This window comes from Hippoglossus stenolepis, chromosome 21 (assembly GCF_022539355.2).
Source record: "Hippoglossus stenolepis isolate QCI-W04-F060 chromosome 21, HSTE1.2, whole genome shotgun sequence".
NCBI lineage: Eukaryota > Metazoa > Chordata > Actinopteri > Pleuronectiformes > Pleuronectidae > Hippoglossus > Hippoglossus stenolepis.
Genome location: NC_061503.1, coordinates 7847506 through 7870379, shown reverse-complemented (window position 1 = coordinate 7870379; position 22874 = coordinate 7847506). Strand labels below are relative to the sequence as shown.

The window sequence follows — 22874 nt, the reverse complement described above, 5'->3', positions numbered from 1 at the left end:
GGAAAGTTGTGAAAAAAAATAGACTTTTGCATAATAATGAATGTCCTTTTCTTCTCTATATGTCCTTCCCTCCATCTTGGCCTACATACGACACACTGGGAGCCCTAGAAAGGACAATATGAAGAACGGTGGTGTAGGCCCCAGCTGAGGGGAGAGACAGTTACCTCATCCATCACTGACTGGAGGAGGTGTTCCTGAAGAGCCTGAATGCATCACCAACTACTCCAACAGTCCCTCTTAACCTTTTTTAATATCTGTTTGTGTTGTATCATTATAATTATCAGCATTCTTGGAAGATTGCTTAAATTCTAATTTGTGTCTAATTTGTGTCTATCATAGACTCAGGGCCCCAATACTGTTTTTTAAATCAGAAATGTAGCACTGTGACAGACTTTGTTGTTGTCTGATTGCGAATGATTTATTGTGCATTATTAATATGAGGTCGGGGGTGGCTGTCATCTACTAATCACAGGGCCGCTGTCCCACCTGAGCTTCATGGGATTTGTTGCCAAACCCAAACCTGACAACATAAAGGTTATGAGGCAACAGCAGCTGCCACTTAAAGTCAAACGTATCAACCACCTGCTACAGAGCACATGAGGGGGTTCTACGTGTCCCCTTTAATGAGAACATTGATGTGTGGCCCCTGGGCCTGGTAGCTGCGGACCTGGTGATCCTTCTATCCTGGGCAGATGGACTATGATGTGCTGGAAAGTGAACATATTGTTGTATGACTGCGATGTTGGGATTTAAGACACCAGAGGAATTCGAAGGCAACTTTTACACTCAATTGGAGGTGCATCAAAGTGTCCTGACAGAGAGATAGTGTCGAGATAAACTCTAGAGACCAAGAAGACTGGTTCAGACAAATCGTCAGCATCATGTTCACCTTCAACCTTCTGTTCTCGGCTTATCAAACTGTGTATTTGTTGAATGAGTACAGTACATAAGCTTTTATTTTGTGTAACAAAGGCTGAAGTCTCCTACAGTAAATCACAATTCCATTGATAAAGAACAGCCCCACTCTTTGCTTGTCCCATTGCTGCTCTGTGTTTTCCTGTGTGGTGGAACAGAACCTGAAGGCATCGCAGTCAGGACCCAGCTGCGCTCAGACAGAGGAAGCCTCCTCTCCTCACTGCCACGCTGTGGCTTTCATCTTTTCTGTTGCAACCCAACACCCATGGCAGCTCACTCTGTGACATTTTATACATTCATGTCACTGCAGCTGGGGATCATTCACAGGGGGTGTGAACTAATAGGAAGGCAGATAAGTATCATGTGTAAACCTTAATTAACCTTTAAATACTAAGAGAAAGGTAGAGATTTCAGCTTTGTCTCCCAGTGATCTGCAGGTACCCAGTATAGAAAACCTCGGTACTGCGACTCATCCCCTGATCACACAGACTCTGGTTCCAATCGCGCAAGATGTCAGCGTTTGTATCCAGAAAATGTTGGCCTCATTTCTGGATAGTGGGAGGAAGTGGAGACACAGGTAAACGCAGGTGAATCAAATGACCAGGTTAATGCTCAGGACATGTTTTCCCTCTGTACCATGGCAATAATGGTAAAGCACAATGACATTTGCCATTCATCCTTCATGGAAATGGAAAAGCTTGGATGCTCTGCATTATTTCACGTACAAATCAAAAGCACACTGCTTCAGGCTGCTAGCAGTGTTCTGCAGGCAACCCTGCCTGGATGCATTGTTATTAGAGGAGCAGTTAAATTCAGCAACTTCACTGCTACACGCTGGTTAAATCAAGTTCATCGTGTATCTTCAAAGAAGGGGGATGCAACATGAAATTGTGTCAAAATACGGGATTATCATGCAAAACGATGTTACGTTAGTATGCTAGTGTTAGCATGCTAGTGATTTTTTTTTAAGGTTGTTGTGAAAAAAATAACCATAATACATTGAAACGATATAAAACTAAGATATTACAATTATATTGTTTTTAGTCTCGACCCTCCCTCTCTCCACGTCTCCTGGACGATGAGTGGTTATGAACAACAGACTAAGCTACCAGTGCCTCAAGTTGAGGAATGAGCTACGTGCTAATGTAATAAGTTAGGGCATACAGGCTAATGTACTGTACTTAAAGGGAAAGCTCACAGAAAAATGTAAATTCACTCATTACATACTCACCAGTATGCCGAAGGAGGGGTGGGTGAATTATTTAATTAATGAACCTTTGTAGTCAAGGAGACAGAGTCTGCAGCAGCCTTTACAGTTTCTTGTTAATAAATCATTATTTTTCACATTATTATGCTATGATTCCATTATCATAACAAATGGTCATATACATATATCCTGATTACTTTAATTGCTTCTTTGCATAAGAATTCAATCCCTGGCTGTATTTGCAGGGACTATATTTAGAGCAGAGCTATGAAAGGCCTGCCGTTTAACATATCTCCCTAACATATGGTATTATGATAATTACACAGAACACGGATTGGTGAAATGAAAAGAGTGTCGAGGCCCGAGGGGCTTCGCTGCTCCCACTAACCCCAACTCAATCTCTGTGCTTGTCTGGTGTGTGTGTGTGTGTGTGTGTGTGTGTGTGTGTGTGTGTGTGTGTGTGTGAGTCACTGCTGGCGTGTGCATGCATTTAATGACAATTTATTGGGCCATTTAAGCTGTAAGGAATACTTAAATATCAATGTTGTAAATGTATTTTAGCCTTTGAACGATATGTCAGTATTTTTAAAGATATTATTATTCATTATTAATTTTCATAATAACATTCCTCATCTGCCGGGGAAGAAGAATTTGTTTTTGCACCACCTGTGTCTGTTTTCTTTTAAAACGTCTTTTATTCAATTATTCTATTTACTTGTTTATTCCTTTCATGGTGGGATTTGAACCGTTATGGTTTTAATGAGGGACTATTCGAGCTTCCCCCGTTTGCCCGTGCTCCCCATAGCCCTCATTCAGATGGCTGCGTTTGAACTCAAACCAAACTCTAACCAGAACTTTAAAAACAGGTCCTGATCCTCAAACGGCCCTTTAAAGTAGTGAGGACCTCTCAAATGTCCTGTGTAAGGTCTATAACTGAAGCTGGTCCTCACACAGATAGAAGTACAAGTATAAACACAGACGCGCAGTCAGAGATAGTTTGCCATCTGTTGAGATATGCGGCTGTTCAAAAATAGCCCTCTACCAGACGCTTCTGTGAGTGGCTGACAGATAGGCAGAGCAGGGCTCCGGTCATGTCCGTGCAACTTGTTGTGTCTCTACAATGACCACGTGTTGGCCACTAAGTCAGAAACCACTGCAAAACCATTTGATTGGAAGATTTTTGTAAGTCTGACTCTATTTGTTCTGTTCAAAGCTACTCAACTAGAAGTTTGTTGTTTATTTTCTCTACAACAGACCGACTTTTTGAGTTGGTGGAAACTTACCTGAAAATGGAGCCGTTTCCCGACCGGTTCTTGGAATTCCACCCCATCCACGGTGCCAACGTCAGACTGGACCAGTCGGAAACACAGGCCACCCGGGTGGAGAGCTTTGCCAACGGGGTGTGTTTCAGCAAACACCCTCTGAAGCCTGGGGAGATTTTTCTCATAGAGATCGAGGAGAAGGAGCTGGGCTGGTGTGGCCACCTCCGCGTGGGCCTGACAGCCAGGGATCCCATGAGCTTAGAGGTGGTACCTGAATACTCCATCCCGGACCTGATAGACCTGGGAGACAGCTGGGTCTTTGCCATCACCCGCAACCACAACAAGATCGTGGAGGAGGATCCTGCGGTCCAGGAGGCAAACGAGAGAGGACTGGCTGGGGGTCGGAGGCTCGGAAGGGGGGAGGTTGAGGATGCAGCTCAAGTTCAGGGAATTGGAGGCAACAGCATGAATCCGAGTTTCTTTACCGACTCTCACTTGCACATTGAAAATGTTCGGATCCCCAGAGACAAGCTGGTCGGTAGGAGCCGGCCCGGACGCTTCAGCCACATTTTGGATGACTTGTACAAGACCAACGCGCTGCCTCCCACAGCCAGACGCAGCAGAATAGGAGTGATGTATGTGTCTAGAGGGAGGGACCTGGCTGATATGCATATCGTCATCAATGGTGAGGACATGGGAGCGTCTGCAAAGGGGATCTCAACCATCCAGCCCCTCTACGCGGTGGTGGACGTCTTTGCTGCCACTAAGTGTGTCCGGATTGTCCAGGTGGAGTATGGATGTGAGTGGCACCAAGATTCTTTTAATCAGAGACAGAATATGAGTCAATGGCCCCCGGGTAGATACAGAGTGACTACAGGTTGTGTCCCTTCAGGAGCATCTTGCACATGACTCAGATCTCAAGACTCTTAGAAACCCAAACACTCACTAGGATGACATTGTGGTAATCTTTGTTGTTTGTGTAGCATAGTCTGTAGTTGTTCTGTTCCTATTTGTGCTCACTTTGTGTCGCAATGCAGTAGTTTTACATGTCTTTTTAGTTGTTTTGAGTCTCTTTGCAGCCGTTTCACATCTCTTTTGTGGTCACCTTGTCTCTTTTTGTAGTTATTTTGTGTCTCTTTCAGTCATGTGATTGGTTTATTTAACCCTCACTTCATACTACGGCTCTGGCACCTAGGTCTATGGGCGACAACTATGCTGCTCAATAGTCCATCCGTGCTTTGAATCCATTTAAAAATAAATGTCTCTTCATTACCTTTATTTTGTTGATCCACTCTTCCTCTTCTCTCTCCTCTCTGGTGCTCCAGTCTCGTCCCTGCAGACGTTGTGCAGGAAGGCCGTCCAGAAGCACATCGTCCACAGGATGGCCATTGACTGGCTGGAGCTGCCAGAGGCGCTTAAGCACTACTGCAAGTATGAATGAAGGATAAAGGCCTGCGATGGACAGAAATATATTAATATGAAATTTATTTTTCATTTTGAATACAAACCAGTGTGTATTCTGATGGATATACTGCTGTTATTTGCTCGGCACAGATAAAACTGACTTAATTTGATATCATCTGCTTACTAAAATAAAAATTACAGTATTTTTTCATTGTCTGTGTGATTACGCATATACTTTCTCCTCCCAGTGAATGTGTTGGAAATAAAATTGAATCATCATTTTCTCTTTTCCAAGAAACTATACAGGAACCGACAAAATAGATTCGAGTTATATGATGAGACTGAAAAGTTAGAGGGTAGTGATTTTAATGTTATCAATCCCACTGGACAAAAACATGTGCATTGGGTTAGGTTTACCTGCAGATTTTGAACAGGCTGAATAGCAGTAAATAACTACATCCGTGTTTTCACACCTGTCTGCTTGTTTGTGGGTCGGACTGGAAGCAACGTTACACAAAAACTACCAGATATATACTACGATGAAAGTTGGTGGAAGGGTGTGGTATCGGTCAGGGAGGTGTGGATCCAGATCAGTGGGTGGATTTTTCCATTCATTCATAACATTGTGAGAGAAGGCATTTTTCTACATTTTCACCAATTTTCCATGGAATAACTTGGGGATATTGATGAAAGAAATCAGGCATGCTAAGAAGAATGATATCTATGAGCGTGTGTAATTTAGTAAAACTTAAGTACCATTCTGGTGGACATCACATCAGATCAGATCACAACTCAATGGGTGCAACTCAATGTGAGATCTGCATGTGTCACATTATAAAATGTACATCACCTGTCTGCTCAAATAAGGTTTTTACTTAAATAAGGTTTTTCCAAAATAGTGGTACTTTTGTCATTGTCATCAATTGTTGAAATGGATTTTTTGTAGTGCAGCAGCATGTTAAAGAAAGAACAGGCTCTAAAATATAAATGAGATACGTCTTTTATGTTGAGATATTGTTTTTCATTTTAGATTTAAAACTTTAAACCCTCAAATGAAACCGATGTTGGTGACGACAAAGAAATCTTGATGGTGAATAAAATAAGTAACATAATGATAAATACCTGCTGTTGTTAATGGGAAAACTGCTTCACTCCATGTAAACACCGATGCTCTGATTCCCATCACATTCCTGTTACTGGTGTCTTCATCATTGACCTACATGTATTGTCGTTGTCCGATTCTGACATCTAGCGTTAATCTGAGGTAACAGCAGGGGGGCGGAGTTCTCGTTAATTCTCCACCAGGATCAGATCGCACGAGAGGAGGAGAACATCGCTGCTGCTGCTGCAAAGAGAAAGAATCATTTCTACTCCTCTGCTGTGTACAGACACGACAACATGTCGTTCTGTCAGTTCTTTGGTGCTGAGATCTACAAGGATCATTTCAAACCAGGTGAGCAGTGACTGGGATTCAGTCAGCAGTGACGTAACCTCCCTCTAGTCTGGATTACAGAGGGTAAAAATGACATTTCACATTTATTCTGGTAACTACTTGATTTAGTGTAAGGCCTTGTTAGCTATGAAATGTACTACTTTAATTATACACATTTTATTTAGGCCTTGTGTAAGATACTGGGTGTAAAGGAAGGTCATGTGGAGGGACAAGCAGTCGTTTGCATGCGTTTTATTTCATAATTTAATATTTCTCAGATTTAAATGAATCTTCCCATTGAAATGTAACAGTAACGTTACATCCTGCCTTAAGAAACCTGTTATTAATAATTATAAAAAATAAATGATATAAAAATAAAATCTAAAACTTTATTTCTATGGGACCTATCTTACAAAGTGTCTTACAAAATACATGGGTAGAAAAAAGAACAAAACATGGCAACAAAAATAACAGGTAACATAAAAGAAAATGTAAAAAAACAAGCAATACAAAACCAGTTAAAAATCAAGCATTTAAAGGCCAAATTAAAATGTTTTAATAACCAATGCTCTAAAAACTTAAACTTAACAAGCAGAAGGAGGGAAGTTGGTTAAAAAGCAGCGAGGATTGATTGGTACAGAAGAGCAGGCACGAGAAGACGAAGGCGTGAATAAGCTGTTATAGCTCAGGAAAATATATAATTGAAACAAAGTATCTAACAGTAGAAATGTGCCCCTGCAGGAATGTACGTGTGCTCCAAGTGTCACCATCCCCTGTTCTCCAGTCGCTCCAAGTTCCCCCACTCGTCTCCCTGGCCGGCTTTCAACGACACCATCAGGGAGGACAGTGTCACCAAGATGATGGAGACGCTCACAGCCTTCAAGGTCAGAAGCCTGCAGCGACCTTGTTTTAAAAGGACTGTTCCATCTCAGTTTTACGAGCTGCACCATCAATTACAATCAATAATCAATACTTCCATAACTAGAATGGCACTCATGTCTCCGCCAAGGCCCGACTGTCCCCTTGTATCCAATCAAGCTGCGGCAAATTGCACACACTCATAGATATCACTCCCCTAAACGTGCCGGATTCTTTCATCCGTAGATCTATGAATTATTCTCAGTGAAAAAGAAAAATTGCTGGATCTTCTTCAAAATGTAATGCGTTCCGTCGTGGGTCATGTCCCACTCCTCCATACAATTCCATGGAAATCAGTGAGACTAAGTGGGCGAGAACACACAATTCGTTCCCCTTTAAGAAGCCATGATGAAGATACTTTAACCGTGCCTGTTAGATGTTTGTTTCAACCATAGAATCCCCTTTAAGCTGCAGCTGGCAGACACACACTAGCACGTGTTTGTGTTTTGCATTCTGTAAAGTCACAGTTTACATCCCCTCATAATAAAATAAAAATCAGACGAGTATAGTTAGGTTAGTTCAGTTTTACAATAGTTACTCTCTTTTTCGTGTGTATTGTTTTCTAATCAGTTTTAATACATATGAGCCTCTGAGGTGTGTAAGAACTTGTTTGGTCAATAAATGGATCACTGGACTCAAAGATATACATCACATTGGTTTGTCAGAGCACAGAACACGTGTCTGAACAAGTCAAGAAATCTTTATTATCCCAGAGGGGCAATTTGTTGTACAGCCAAGAATCAGTGCATGACAAAAACAAATGAATAAATATAATATGAAAATCATAGACTTGTTTAAACTCGATGGCCGCATGGACAACACAATTTAACCACAGGCCTCCCCCTCCTCCTCCTCCTCACCTGGAGCTCACCTCTATTCACTTCCTTTAATAATGCGCCACCCAGTGTTCAAATAATATATCACTTAATAGAGTCACAATGGTTACGGGTACTGCATCAACATATGGTGGAATAAACAAAATACTATATCATGGCTGCACCATCTTAGGTACTCACCTCTTACCACCATGTGCTGCAGGAGCTAAGGGAGGGTGTGGCCAAACACTTCCTGTATTCATCCCTTTGGTGACATCAGCAGTGATGTCACTAGGAGCAACAATGTGTGAGGGGAGGTGTGTTAGGTTTTGTGATTATTATTTGCTGTATTTTGGTGTGAAGGGTTTCAATGAAGCTGCCAAATCTCAGGTTGGTGGAAAGTGGCTGCACAGACATTTTTAAAGTGGGTTTGCTGTTTCCAAAGGCCTTTTCCCATATGAACCATGCAGCAGGAGATTCGGTGTCGGCCTTTATCACCAAAAGCTCTCCTGACATCATTGTTACCGTCGTCTTCTTTTTCCTTTTTTCAGTGTTGCATCTGTCGCCTGTTAGAAATCATCAGCACACCCACTCGCTTACAACGAATCCTGCAGAGAATCTCCTGCTGTGTTTTCCTAGAGGGCTAGCCAGAGAAAGTCTGGAGCCCCTCACTGGGACAGTTGGCAAAGACCCACCGGAGAATGTCCGGAGTTCACTGTATGTCTGAAAGTAGCTTCTGAGTCTGTCTCATAAGAGTTTTAAAGGCCACTCACATTTGGTTTATCCATGGTGGAAGTAAATATTGTGTTGTGATGTTGTGACCCACACGTGCTACAACAGCAGGTTTAATGTGTAATGTTTTTGTCGTGTACCCAGGTCCTGTGCGGCAAGTGTGGCAACGGGCTGGGCCACGAGTTTGTGAATGACGGTCCAGAGGAGGGAGTGTCGCGCTTTTGAATATTCAGCCACTCGCTCAAGTTTGTCCCCGGCAAAGGTAAATATAAATAAATAAATAACCACAGACGTGGGTGAAACGTTTTAGACTCGAGCTGTTGTTTCATAACAGTTTGATTTTTAAATTGCTGCAGACACCACAGGCTAAATAAAGTCACTTCCATCAGATCATAAAAACGCTGCCTCTCAGTGAAACGTTGTTCCGGGAAACTGGGGACAAACCACACAAACCTCACTGTCAACTATTTTAATTGGGAACTATTTTCAGACAAAAGTAGAAAATAATGAGACGTGTCCACGGCGAGATCTGTGGAAGCTCTCGAGTAAGTTGGGCGACGTTTCTCACGAGAGGCGGTGGTTTGGAGAGGGCGTGTTTCTTTGTGCAGCAAACACAATGAAATTCCATTCACCTCTGTTGTTGAGGTTCACAGCAGTAAAGTGGAAGAGGCCTTGAAACAGGCTAATGTATCGTGTAAAGTTTGTTTATATTAAAATATTTAAAAGAAAATACTCAAATCATTCTGTATATTTATTAGAGGATTATTATCACTGATGCAATAATGTCTGAGTCACAGTTTTGTTGTTGTTCTTCTTCATTTTATTCTTCTTATCAAGCTCCGGTCTTCTTTTCATCCATCTTCTTCTTCTCCTCCTTCTCCATGTTTCTCCGTCTTCTTTTCCTTCATCTTTATCTTCTCCTTCATCTTTTATCCACCTTCATCTTCTTTTCCGTTGTCTCCTTATTCTCTGTCCCCTCCTCCTTCTCCTACTGCTTCTTTTTCTCCATCTTCTTCTCCTTCTCCGTCTCCCTCTTCTCAGTTTCTCCTTCTCCAACTTGTCTTTCTTTTTCTACTTCTTCTCCTCCTCCTTCTTCTTGTCCATCTTCATCTTCATCTCCTCCTCCTCCTCCTTCAGTTAAATGAACTGTTCTGCTACTGCCCTAAAAATAATGTTTTTATTGTTGTATTTACATAATCTGTCTGAAGTGTTTTCTGTGATTATAAATTCAAAACTTTCTGACTTCACACTCCTCATCTAATAATAATAACAATATAATAATGATATGTGTGATAATTCCACTGTTGTCTCGACCTCAGGCAAAGACAAACAGTAAAGCGAGAGGTCCGTTTTAACCACAGCTGCTGAATCTGCTGCTCGGTCCTGGACCACGTGAACGTGTCTGGTCAGCGGGTGACGCAGACGGGAGAAAGGCCCGAGAGGGACGTCCTGTCTGCTGAAGAATCTTTGACCAGACTCTGACACGGGGACCAGGACACACCGCTGCAATAATCCTTCCCTTAAGATTTGTCACACTCTTTGAATACCTCGTGTTTAAATACACATTTAACTCATTGAATATTATGATGATGTCACTGTTGATGACATGTATTATAGGCGAATGTCATTGTAGCAAGAAATTTGGTTTTTCATCAGCTTTTAAGCAGTTTTCCATAAACCAGTCATTGCTGCCATGATTTTCACAGAATTTCACATTGTATCATTTACTCCTCAAAGGTAAATACACACATATTATCTATGCACTGATAACATTTCTAATTAGTCTGTACTTTTGGTTTCTGTTTTCTATGTTTATTTTGAAATCACAGTGGCAAAGAAAATGTTAACCCACTGAATGAATAATGTACTTTAATTACATGTACTTTTATCACATGTACTGTAAACTTCTTTACTTTTAAAGATGCAAAATACTCAGAACGTTTGTGCATTTGCATTTTTCTTTGAAAAACTCTCATCTAAGTCAAAAGTTGAGTAGATGACATTGTTTGATTCAACCTCCATACTGACAGAACAAACTAAATAAATTATAGTTTGATACATTTCAGCTTTGTTTTGTATATTTTTTACTGTAAGTTCATTTAAAATAGAATCGAAATCCACCCCCTTCAATTCAATCACTTACGCCTAGAAGAGCTCTTGAGTAATTTTAAAAATCGAAAATCCCAGCCCTGATCTGGACCAAAAAGAGTTCTCTGCCGAATCTACATTGCATCATAACACCAAGTTTCATAATAATCCAGTAGTTTTTGTGTAATCCTTCAGACTCACAAACAAAAAACTAACCCAGATGAAAACATAACCTCTATAGCAGAGGTATAAGCGATTATTTAGTTCACGGTTTACCTCTCAAAGGATCTTTTTTCTGCCTTTGAAATTTTGACTTCTGATATTCAAAGTGCGTTTCAGCAGTAGTACATATTTATAAGACTAAGTGTGATATAGCCATAATAAATTGTTGAAATTGTCATCGTTTATCTGTAAGAGAATCTTGAGCTTGTAGTTCTTCAGTGGAGAAACCGATGCTTCCTTGATTGACCTCTAGATGGAGCTGTCATTCTTTTACATCACTCCTCTAATGAAGTGGAGGTTCCCCTGGTTAACTGGTTCAGTGAACCGTCAAATGTAGAGAGAATAGTGATAGTGTCTGTTCTGGTGTGTCTGCATGTTTTGACTGCTTGTGTGGGAACATGAATTTAAACTGTGTGTGTTTGTCGTCATGCATCAGTTATGGATGCTGCAGGAGCTGATAGGGGCTCAGGCTCTTCCCTGTAGCCCAGCTGCGTGCCATACTCTGTGGGCTCCAGGGGCTGGCAGAGACCCTGAGGTTTAAAGAAGCAGCCTGGCCGCCTGGTGAGAGACTGAGGGGTATGATTACAAAGGTTTTACACACACACACACAAACAGGGGGGAAAAAAGGGTGCCAGTCCACACGCTGTCGTTAAAAGTTGGACTCCTTCCACCTTATGTTATCACTGTATATGCTGTCTCACTTTCCTCACACGCAAAATTCCAAAACACACAGAAAAACACACTGTCTACCCGATTTTATTGGTCTCGACCACAGGCAAGTTAAGTGCGAAGCATATTTCCTTTCAAAACATCACTTCTACTAGCGTACAATTACCAGAGGTCATCATAACATGGGTAAATGTCGCTGAACTCTCCGCATCGACAATTTGAATATCCTGCAGCACCGATCCACTCGTGCGCGCTGCCAAAAGGTATTGAAACGAAAGTTGAGGCCTCAGTGTGGCAGAGAAAGCCTGACCTTGCATTGAGGTTGTTATGGCTGAGTAAATTTCCTCTCATGTTTTCTTGGCAGGCCAACGCTCCGAGGTTTATTCTTCTAACATAGCGTAGTCAATTTAGTGGTTGTTGTTGCCCCAGCTCCCTCACTGTGCTGTGTGTGCCTGCATTTTTAGCATAGGTGGTCCCTTCGCTCGTAGCCGAACCCGCAGCTTGGCAGCGGTTGTGTTGAGCGCAGCCCGTCCGTACTGTACGGGAGCGGCTCTGGCAGATGAACAGGAAGCAAACACAGGCAGAGGAGGATGTGTTTGCCACATTACATAACAGGGTCTGTTATTAAAGAGAACAACACACCTCCGGATCATCCTGTACTGTAAGTCTGTGACGTCTGATGCATTCATGTGATAATTTACTTTTGATGTTCTGACTGTAGCTCAACCTGTTATTTATATCTACTTCATGTCTACCCTGTGTTTTTCACTGGGTTCTCAGACTTAACCTGCTTCTTTTTCGGTCCTCCATTTTTCCAAAATGCTGCGTAATGAATCTTACGAATCTGAGACTTCAAGACTAATTTCGTAATATTAAGAAGTTGTAATTTTATGAGAATAAAGTTGTAATATTACAAAAAGAGTTTTGCACTGTGAAACGTGAAATCGTAGAAATGGTGCTGGTGGTGACATCACAAATATGCACCTGTAAGTAGTCACAAATATTTGTAAGAACGTGATGTTGATCACATACTGGCTCATGACAGTTAAAGCTCTGTATATAACAATACTTATAGTCTGGTGTGTATAATCTTTAGAAATGTTACCATCTTAGTTTGGTGTGTAGCATTATTTGTAAAAATGGTATTTGGTCATAAACCTAACCTTTACCTTTGTTGTTTGTGCAAAATTGACAAGGTAAATATTTGTGTGTTTGCCCCAAATTCCTAATGTATCAACTGCACAGATCATAGACTCTATATAAAGATGGACGACACCACTGCTCCCCAAAAGTGAAGCCAAAGAGCCTTGATCGCCCCCTGGAGGCTAATAAACCCCACCCCAAGCATGTTAGTGGATGGGACATGGACCAAACTAAAAAGTCAAAGGACACATCAAATAAACCTTCCTTAAAGATTGTTTCTGTCATTTTAGGCAGTTTTCAATCACACTGATTGTTTGTTGGAGTGCTGGTTTATTCTGGTCAATTTGGTTCATCGTCTGTTCATCTCATCTTTACAGTGAATGATATAGATGTTAGCTGTGGTAGCAGCATACACACAGCGAGGTAGTGTTCTTGTGCTGTTTCTCTTTCTTTCAGCCACATTCCACAAGTCTCTTCTTGTTTATCCACACTACTACTCATTTCTACCTATACTTAAGTTTATGATGTCTCCACTTAGAGATTGAAACCATCGTCTTAATGGTATCTTTTGTTTTTTTCCCACATTTTCACTTTTCTCCCTTTTATCACTTCTTTGCCTGACTATATACACAACACTACATTTTTAAAGTTGTCCAAGTAAAAAAGTTGTCCAAGTAAAAAAAAAAAGAAAGTTACGCCAGGAGACATTTTGCTTGAACGTCTCACTGGAATTTTTCCCTCTCGGCGATGGCTGGTGATGAACATGGGCAACTTATAATAATCGTCCTGTCAGCACGTCACAATTCTACCTCCCAGGAAACCCCGAATTGAAAGGAGTGATTTGGCAACAGCAGACGGGCATGTGTCTGGACCGCAAGTATGTGAACTACCAAACTGGTTTGAACACTTAACAGTATTTCCTCTTTGGCATTTCTGGCTCAACTATCAGACGGATACTTCAACAATAATCCATCATCTCGTCACTGATGTTACACGACGCATTCATGAGATATTTGAAGGAGGCCTCTGAAAAAGAAAAGCTTTCTCAATGTGAACTCAGGACACGTTTTTCTTTACTACCGGACTTTAGGTTAATGGTGAATCTCCTCTGAGAGCAGACAGTTCAGTGTTGAGTCGCACAGACGCTGCATTAACCTGCTGACCCAGATGTTTTCAAGACAAGGTTAATGTTTGATTCAGTGGGAGAAGAATCTCTGTACGGGCATGAGAGAGCTCAATTATCTCTTATCTACACAATATTATAAAAGGAAGAGGTATTCAGGAGAAGGGAAAGGTCATGAGTGGGTTTTTATTTTGCCTTGACTCACTGTAGGGACGCTCATCTTTCTTTTTTGGGGGCTGAACAGGTCAATCTTCCATTAAATATGAACAGCTCAGGCAGAAATCCGTTGCCGAGTTAATGCGTTTCATAAAAGAAAATGTTTATGTCTACAAAACAAACGGTATTTTCAGACTCGATAAACATTATTTTAGTTGGGACAAGCCTCCGCTGAACCATTTTTCTCCCAAAATGGATGAATGGGTATTTTCACGTTTTATGGTTTGAAATCGGTTTCAGCTCGTACGCTCCAGATCAGATAAGATGATTATGCAAAATTATCCCATCAGTCATCACTGTGGATGACATCATAGTTATTAGGGCATATTAGAGCCACTTGCCGTGCCAGAACAAACACAAACACTAGAATTTGCACGCACACACACAGATAGTAGTTTGGTTATGGGACAGTGAAGCACCATTCTCTAGCTATCTGCCTGGGAATTGAACATTGTGCAAAACGGTGAAACTTGATAGATGCACCATCGACAGTGTGTTGGTTCTCCTGCTGAGCACAGAAGGAAGCCTTTTTCAAGGGGTCTTTTCATTTGCTTGATCAATTGTTCATTTTATCAGTCCCTATGATGTCAAGTTGGAGAGCTTGAAATGGTTGTTTCCCCAATTGGATACTGCACATTCATGAAGTCTGAGAATTCATTTAGAAAATCTCGTTAAAAAAATCCAGCAAAGTCTAGTCCCTGTATGAGTCATGGGGACAAAAATGACCCTTGCGGCCAAACGGCTAATTAAAGAGGACATCACTGCAGGGTCATGGTTCCATTCAGACCAGAGACCCTTTGCTCCAAGTCCAAAAAGAAAAAGAATTGTATTCTTTATGCTCTGAGGCTATTAAAAATTAACTCTACATAACCCCTGTTACTTTCCCTGACAACTGTTGAGATAAGTTAGTTAACGCAGTACTACTAGAGATGAGAAATGACCCCGTACTTGAAGATCACTCAGCAGTAGGTGTTTACAGTGTTCTGGCAGCGGCGGCCCTGAGTTAAGGAAAGTAAACCTGTTCACACTTAATTTTGTAGGAATATTTCAAACTGTCTGAGTGAGAAAAGACAAAGGGTGTCCTGTGAGTCATCCCGGGTGCGTGACGATCGTGTGGTCAGGAGTTAAATCATAGAGTGGCTGCAAACAGCATCAGCCCGCAGGCCGCTACAACCAGGCAGTCACTGGGACCAGAGTCATTCAGCATCTGGGCTAAATTATGCTCCATCCTCTGGACACTGAGCAAATCTCCGCCATCCATCTTGATGCCCTGACATGCGGTGCCTGCCGACTACAGCTCCCAGCTCACCAGGCCCGCTGTGTCCCCAGTGGCAGCGGCTCCTCTCAGGTCCCCGCGGACACCACGTATGTATCACCATGCATCATACTGGGAGATCCAGAGCATTGAGCTGCTGCTCAATAAGTCAGCGGACAGGCGGCACAGACGGCGACGTATCGACACCTTTCAGCCCCAGACGGGATTTGAGTTAGAAAGCAAAAAGGGACTTGACTGACTTATAGCTTCTCTTCATGTCAAACAATGGCTCAGACTCAGTAACGTGCTGGTCTTATATCAACCTATATAAAAGGTAATGCCATCGCATGCTGCTCATAAAAGTGCTACCACACTATTTCACAACGTCGCCACAGAGGAGTTGAACATCTCGAACATATGTATGGCTCCTCTTTTTTATCCTCAGATATTTGTATTGTTATTGTTTTCTGTCCCGTGTTAGAAACATCATGTACACGCCCACTCGCTCACTGGGAATTTTCGGGACATTTTCCCGCTGTTTTCTCACATGAGCTCACTCGCACAGTCTACAGACATTTTACTGAGGGACTGGCGGGAAAAGTTCTGGAAAATGTCAGATGTGACTGACTGGAATAATTGAGTTCTCACAATCCTCCAGAAAAATTTCAGGAGAATGTGGGGACTTCAGTGCAGGTCTGAAAGTCGACACCTTAACACCTTCAATGTTGATAGAATCACTCTACTGATACTGAAGGTACATTTTGAAAGAATGAAAACAAAGAAATCCTAGATATGCACTTAAAAAAACAACTATAAAACTGCCAGCAGCTTCATATGCAAGAGTCATATTACCTCCAGTTTAAAAGAATAATACAACATTTGCTCACCCTCCTCTGGAGATATGCAGTTATAAAGATAGTTTTGGTTTCATGTAACAAGGTTTTGAGATGCATCTATAAGATTTCTGCCTCTAAACCAAAACACTGCAGCTCAATGGAATTTAGTTTTGTGGTGCTTGTGGTCAGTTACACATGTTTGGAAGGAAGTGGTAAAAAACGTTTTGGAGAGCGTCCAGTGGAGTGACCATGACACAATTTCGAGAAAGATACATCTGCGCAGGAATTTGATTTTCCCATGTGTCGAGCAACATTAAAATCCAATTCACATCCATTGTATCCGTCCCAACATCATTCTGTGTCTTTATCAGGCCAGAGACTGATATCTGAAAACTTCTATGCGCAAATAAATCAAAGCTGCTGTATCAGCACACATTTAGAGCAAATAGTAATTTGGCCAACCTGACCAGTTAACAGATATCCAGCTGAAAACAGAAGTAGATTCGAGTAGACACAAAGTTTACTGGTGCTTTATAGCCTGTCTGACAGCAGCAGGTAGAAATCTCAGTCTTCACCATCTGATTTGCCGCATTTCTGCATCACCACAAATTCCTCCTGACTGTTTGTAAACACACGTCTCGGAGCGGCCGTCTTTAACTGCGTTATCTTCGCTCCCGTGAGCAGATAACGGCTAAAAACTCTGCAACAGGCATCAAAGCTGCTGAGCTCCCCGAGCCGGAGCGACGCACGCTCCCAAACTATTTAATCAGGAGCTTTTCTCTTGGGCTCTTGCTGCAGACCTGGAATGGTGATATGCTCTGAAAGCCGACATCAGTGTGTTTGTGTGTGTGTGTGTGTGTGTGTGTGTGGTAGTGGTGGTTAAGGGGGTCATGTTTGTTTAGGCTGCCTGTCTGTTTCAGTGGGGCAGGCTCAGGCTCATAGGGGTATAATTCTGTGGTGAGACTGCTGAAGATCTTACAAGTTTTCTAAGTTTTAAGTCATGAGGCCCCCTTGGGCTCCGGTCCATTGATTCCTGCAGCATGAACGGTCAAATAATCAAACAGAGGAACGCTCTGCATCTTGATGAAGTCAGGACTCTGAAAAGTTCGTATTTTCCAAACTCGTGCACCCACACGGAGAGCAACGCTGGCATTAGTCATTTTTATTTTGTCCTTGGGTTCTGCAAGTACCATCAGATGGTCCACGCAGCGCGTCTCTCTATTTACAGCCACGTCCAGCTTCTGATATATCGTCCTCCTCGGTGGAATTTCATAGCAGAGAGGAGAAGTGACCAGAATGATTATAGGCCAGTCTTTATTGCATGAATGACATCATGACTGTAGATCATGGACTCGTACGGTTTTGTAAATCCTCTATACATGGCGCAGTAAATCGCACAGCAGCTGTAGCATGCAGGCCGAGGCCATTCGCTAAATGTTTGGATTAGATGCAGAGGACAAATGGTCGGTCATTTAAGGGAGGTCTGCATGCAAAGAAAACCCGCACACAGACACACACATCAAGTATACTCACATACAGTGCGCATCATGACAGGGTGGTCTTATTAGCTTGTGTTACATCTGTCAGATAAGCTATCAGAGGGGCTGATTGCTTACTGCTGCGGAGTGCAGCACAGAGAGGTAGATAGCTCCGCTGTTATTAAAAGAGCCCGACTTCATCTCTACCTTAGAGTAATTCCCGTTTTTGATCCTTAACTATTTTATGACACAACTTGTTTTGTCCAACTTTACATGAGGGGGGTTTCATTTGAATTGTCACACTACAGGGACTCAATCCATGGACATGTACACAAAGATGGATCTACCACAAGTAAAGCCATAGAGTCTTGATCGCCCCACTGTGGCTGAAATAAAAGGCGTAAACCTCATCTTCTCCATGTTATTGCATGGGACATGGACCAAACTCAAAATCTTTGATTGTAAAAATATTAAACTGTCCATTTTGATAATGATTGTCCCTGATTTTCACAACCTTAAACCCTCCCTCTTACCCCCCGTTCCTCCCCCTAATGTTTGAAACCAGGAGTCTAGTTAGCTGTAGTTTGTCCATCATTGGTTTTGTGCTGATGATGACAGAGGTCAGGTGTCTGACATCTTTGAAGATGTGAAAAACAGGAAACATAGAAATGTGTAGCTTGCCAATGACGAAGCTGTGTTCTTGGCCACTGACTCACCCCAAATATGCACATGGCTGGAGACAGCTGGTACCTTTGTGTTCCTGCAAAGACCTTGATAATGCAAAATGTATCGTTTTGTATCAAGAAAAGGACAAGAAACATAACTTTTCAAGCTTCTTTTTTTGTAATAGATATCAGTACTTGATGTTCTACTACAGAACAATATATTAAAAGCTTGTTAAATTGCACGAGAAACTCATTCTCAACATGACCCTTCATCTGCTAAATGTAACATTTGGCTTCGGGCACTTTCTCCTCTAGATCTCATGGCAAAAGAAATGTCCGATGTCGGGAGATAAACTGGTTTCCTTCCGCGTTGTTTTGTCTGGATCTCAACGCTGCGTAACACACCTGAGGCCTTATCTACTCCTGTATTGTTACTCCACAGGGTTATGAATGGGCCCAGATCGCAGGAGGCATGTGATTGGTCGGGATCCTGTCACCGCAGCTTTCCCCCGGTCCTGTTATAATGATCAAATACGAGTCAAAATATTTGTTCTCGTGCAAAAAACTACAATGTTTTCCCAATGCACTAGGTTAATTTGTTCCCAACCTTCTTGTAAACAACCAACGCAGAAGAAATGTGAGATTTTACGAGAGACAAAGGTCACCGTTTGACCACAGTGCACTGCAGTAAAAGTGCAAATATGATAAGACAGGCATGCGTTACGGTTAGTTCTCATGGCAGCAGCACGCACCGTTTCCCTAATGACTCAGCTATAAAGTGATAAACACTTTATATAATCACCCTCACATTTACTGTACCTGTGTCACACAGTGAGGCAGCGCTCCTGTGCAGACTTGCCAGACACATTACGTGCCTTCTTTGCTCCTCAATTGAAAACATTTTTCGTGCAGCGAGCTTGTAGCCACACCCATGTGATAATGCACAGTGCTGCCGTGCCCTATACTTACCCAGCTCACCGCAGAGCTCTGCCCTGCAGTTATGGCTGAGAATACGGCCCTGCCACTGGCTTTCACACAACACAGGGATCCACAGCGCACGGACACTGGGACTGCGAGGACTCTCCCATTGGCCTGTGCTGTGTTTGTGTACAGCATCTTAAAAAGTGGTAAAATGCCAGGGTTTGTTTTTTTCGTGGCATATTTGGTGCCGGGCACAAATTCCTGCAGTGTTTTGTGTGCTGAAAGAAAGGAGCTGTCAATCAAAGAGTTGGTGCGGCTCTCTCTCTGTAGCACTTTTTTCCTCGGATGTTTTTGAGATGGAGTAAGGGGTGTGTCCAGGCTAGCTTATATCCCTGGTTTTGATTGGGTCGGGTCGGGACGAAACTTGGTTTTGATTGGCCAGTGAATCCCAGTCCAATAACATGAACGCAACAGGTTGTCATGTGCACCATGAATGACAGGTACACACAGAGGGACAGTACAGAGACTGACATGGCCGGCAAAAACTTTTTTTTATCATTCAAAGATTATTCTTTAAATCTTTGATCTTTGATTATAACCCATGTTATTACAGATATATATATATATATAAACGTATATATATATAATTAAAAAAGAAAACTTAGAATAACAAAGCAATACCTGGGGACAAAGAAACTACTTATGATCAAATTAAAATAAATTAAAACTTTGTGGCAAACGCTTTATAGATTTTTCAGTCCATCTGCCCACTGATGCAGCTCGTATATGTACTGGTATATTCTGTCCACTGACTGTTGATCCCAAATTGATCAATTATGTCAATCATTTGTTTCTTATTATTGGGATTTTACATTATCTTTAAACTGTACAGATTTAAAAATGTGTCTGAACACACAGTATTTAAAGATGAACGACATGACGACTCCCAAAAAGTGAGTCAAAGCATCTTGATCGCCACCTGTTGACTGGCTGCATAATGGGTAATAAACCCTACCTCCTCCATGTAAGTAGATGGGACATGGATCACACCTCAAAGTCAAGTACAAGGGAAATAAAATGGTTTTCAAAGATGGTTTCTGTCCTTTTCGGTCGTTCTTATCTCAGTGATGTTTGTTCAAGTGCACATTATTCTGGTAAGTTTGGTTTTAATTAGTTATTTGATGCTCGAGGCTGAGGCTTCCCTTTCAGGATAGTATGACGAAGTAGAGACGCGTTCATCTTTATATACAATCTATGATCAGAGTATATAAAGGCTGCACTTATGCATGTGAATCATCTCTCTGTAAAGTCTATAGGACAAACAGGCTGGGCCACAAGAAGAGAGACTAACTTGTACAGTATGTGCAATGACACATCACAGCAGCTAACCAAGGAGGACAAATAACTATCATTGGAGCAGCTGAACACCATCTCTGACTTTAATATGCACTTCTTATAATATATTGACGGGTTACACTGTACCGTACACACACGTCACATCGTACAGACCATAATTACAAGCGGCAGGAGAGACAAAAAGAGGGAAACATCACAAACCAAGTCAGAGAAATCAGCAGATATCATATCACTGCCTATCTCCCACAAAGAAGTCTCAACAGACTGGTGGTAGAACCATTACACTGACATTAAAAAGTAGAGTTACTGCCTCATGGTTGTATGTCGTTCAAGACTCATTATGTTGCAAAGACTTTGTAAATGTCAGTAAAAGGTATTGTGTGTGTGTGTGTGTGTGCGTGTGCGAGCGAGACACATTCCATCCAGGTGAGTAACAACAGCCCATTAGAAGAGCAGCTCTTCATGTATTGTATCTTCAATTATCCAGTTGTCCAACGCCCTCTTGGACAACTCGAGCCGTCTGCTGTGTTCACTTTGACCTGAAACAGAGAGGGGATTAGCTATTGTGTCAAACACAAAAGCAGACAGGCATTTACAAGAGACACATCAAAAAACAGAGAGAAATACTTGAATTGGCTTAAAACGTATTGAATTTCTCAACCTGTAACGTTCTCACCAAATGTTATAATTCTTTTTTTTTTATTTATCATAATTCCCTGAGGGCATTTTAATTTACCTGAATTTTCAACTCTATTTTTCAGTTTTTGTGTGAATTGCTATCACAGCAACACGTTAAATTGTTGTACCTTGGTCTGGTGTGGTGGCAGTGAATGATCCTGAGAAGCTCGGGGAAGGTGTGAAACAGATCCCGTCTTTGAAGCAGCAGCCGCACGTCGTTACGGGGACTTTACCGAGGATTACAGATGTGAAGCAGTCACCGCTGAGCTTTGTGCAGCTGTCTGCTTTCCACAGCCACACACCTTACACACAGGTGGCTGGGAATTCAGCACAGAGTATATGTCTCTCACAGACACAGGTGTGAAGGTGTGTGTGTGTGTGTGCCTGTTAACTGCAGTTCCCATACATTCAGGATTACACAGTCACTGTACACGGGGCTGAATTTGGCAGTGAGGGTGCACTGTTGTCCACAGGTAGAAGATAATAACACCAGTGAACAAATTTCCCATGTGTATGATTTCTGCAATAATTCAAGTGTTAGTGTGTCATGGTGTTCATTCATTGGTGTCCCACCCTGGCAATTATGCTTTAAAAAAAATACAGGCAAATAATTACACTGTTTTTATTTATAAGGAAATGAAAACATGACAAATACGCAAAATGCAATAGGTTAGTAGTTTGTAAAAACTTATTTGAAAACTGAGGCCTTTTGACATGTGTTTAACTACAGTATATATAGATAGATATATTTTTATATATAATATGGAATAATTCAACAACATAAATAAATGACGGAGCAGTGGAATGCATTATCGCATTATAGAGGCTAACGAGAAACTGCAGCTAATGCTAACTAGCATAGCACAGGATCAGTTAGCACCGTTAGCTTTATAGTGCAATTTATGCAAAATTATGTTAAATTACCTTAAAATCACGTATTTAAATGTACCAATGTGATGTATCATATTTATTATGATGTGAATTATTCAACAGACATTTAGCTGAACGAAAATAGACTACATTACAACCATGGAATCTAAAAATATTTTTTATATATACGTTTTTACAAATAAGTCAAAATTTACAAGAAAGCTGTAGAAAAACATTTCCTATGTAGATATACATTTGAAAGTAGAAGACTGTATGGTACACATTAAACAAAACAAAGCAAGCTCTCGTTATTGATCACTTCGAATACAGAGTGACACGTCTCCAATTGTTTTTCAACATCACAGCGGATCAATATGGTGGAGTGCTCGGAGAATACAGGGGGCTAAATGATGCCTTCTCTGTTTAGAGACTCGGGGAAATTGACATACTGCCAGGCTGGAGGAGGCCTGGGTCGATAGATATTGTCATCCCCTTCAGATTTATCATCCATATGGATGTGCTGCCATGTAGCACCTCACTTATTTCTCAGCGTGTACGACCAAGGTGCCGATATTTTGTGATTTATACTGTAACACATATATTGTCAAAAACTATTTTAAGAAAATGGGTTCAGTCTTCAGCCGCATCCATTTCACACTAGTCTGACAT

The 22874-nt window shown here is 41.6% G+C and overlaps 2 protein-coding genes across 2 annotated transcripts; both read left to right on the top strand.

Annotated features, from left to right (window-relative positions):
- The first annotated feature begins 3174 nt into the window (after nt 1–3174).
- Nucleotides 3175–4999, top strand: neurl2 (neuralized E3 ubiquitin protein ligase 2). Its single transcript, XM_035146425.2, has 2 exons — nt 3175–4183; nt 4710–4999. The coding sequence occupies exons 1-2, from the start codon at nt 3412–3414 to the stop codon at nt 4823–4825; spliced, it is 888 nt and encodes a 295-aa protein (XP_035002316.2). The 5' UTR covers nt 3175–3411; the 3' UTR covers nt 4826–4999.
- Nucleotides 5000–5657: 658 nt separating this feature from the next.
- On the top strand, nt 5658–10748 carry msrb1b (methionine sulfoxide reductase B1b). The gene is made up of 4 exons (XM_035146426.2): nt 5658–6241; nt 6962–7104; nt 8830–8947; nt 10005–10748. The coding sequence occupies exons 1-4, from the start codon at nt 6187–6189 to the stop codon at nt 10019–10021; spliced, it is 333 nt and encodes a 110-aa protein (XP_035002317.1). The 5' UTR covers nt 5658–6186; the 3' UTR covers nt 10022–10748.
- Nucleotides 10749–22874: the final 12126 nt, after the last annotated feature.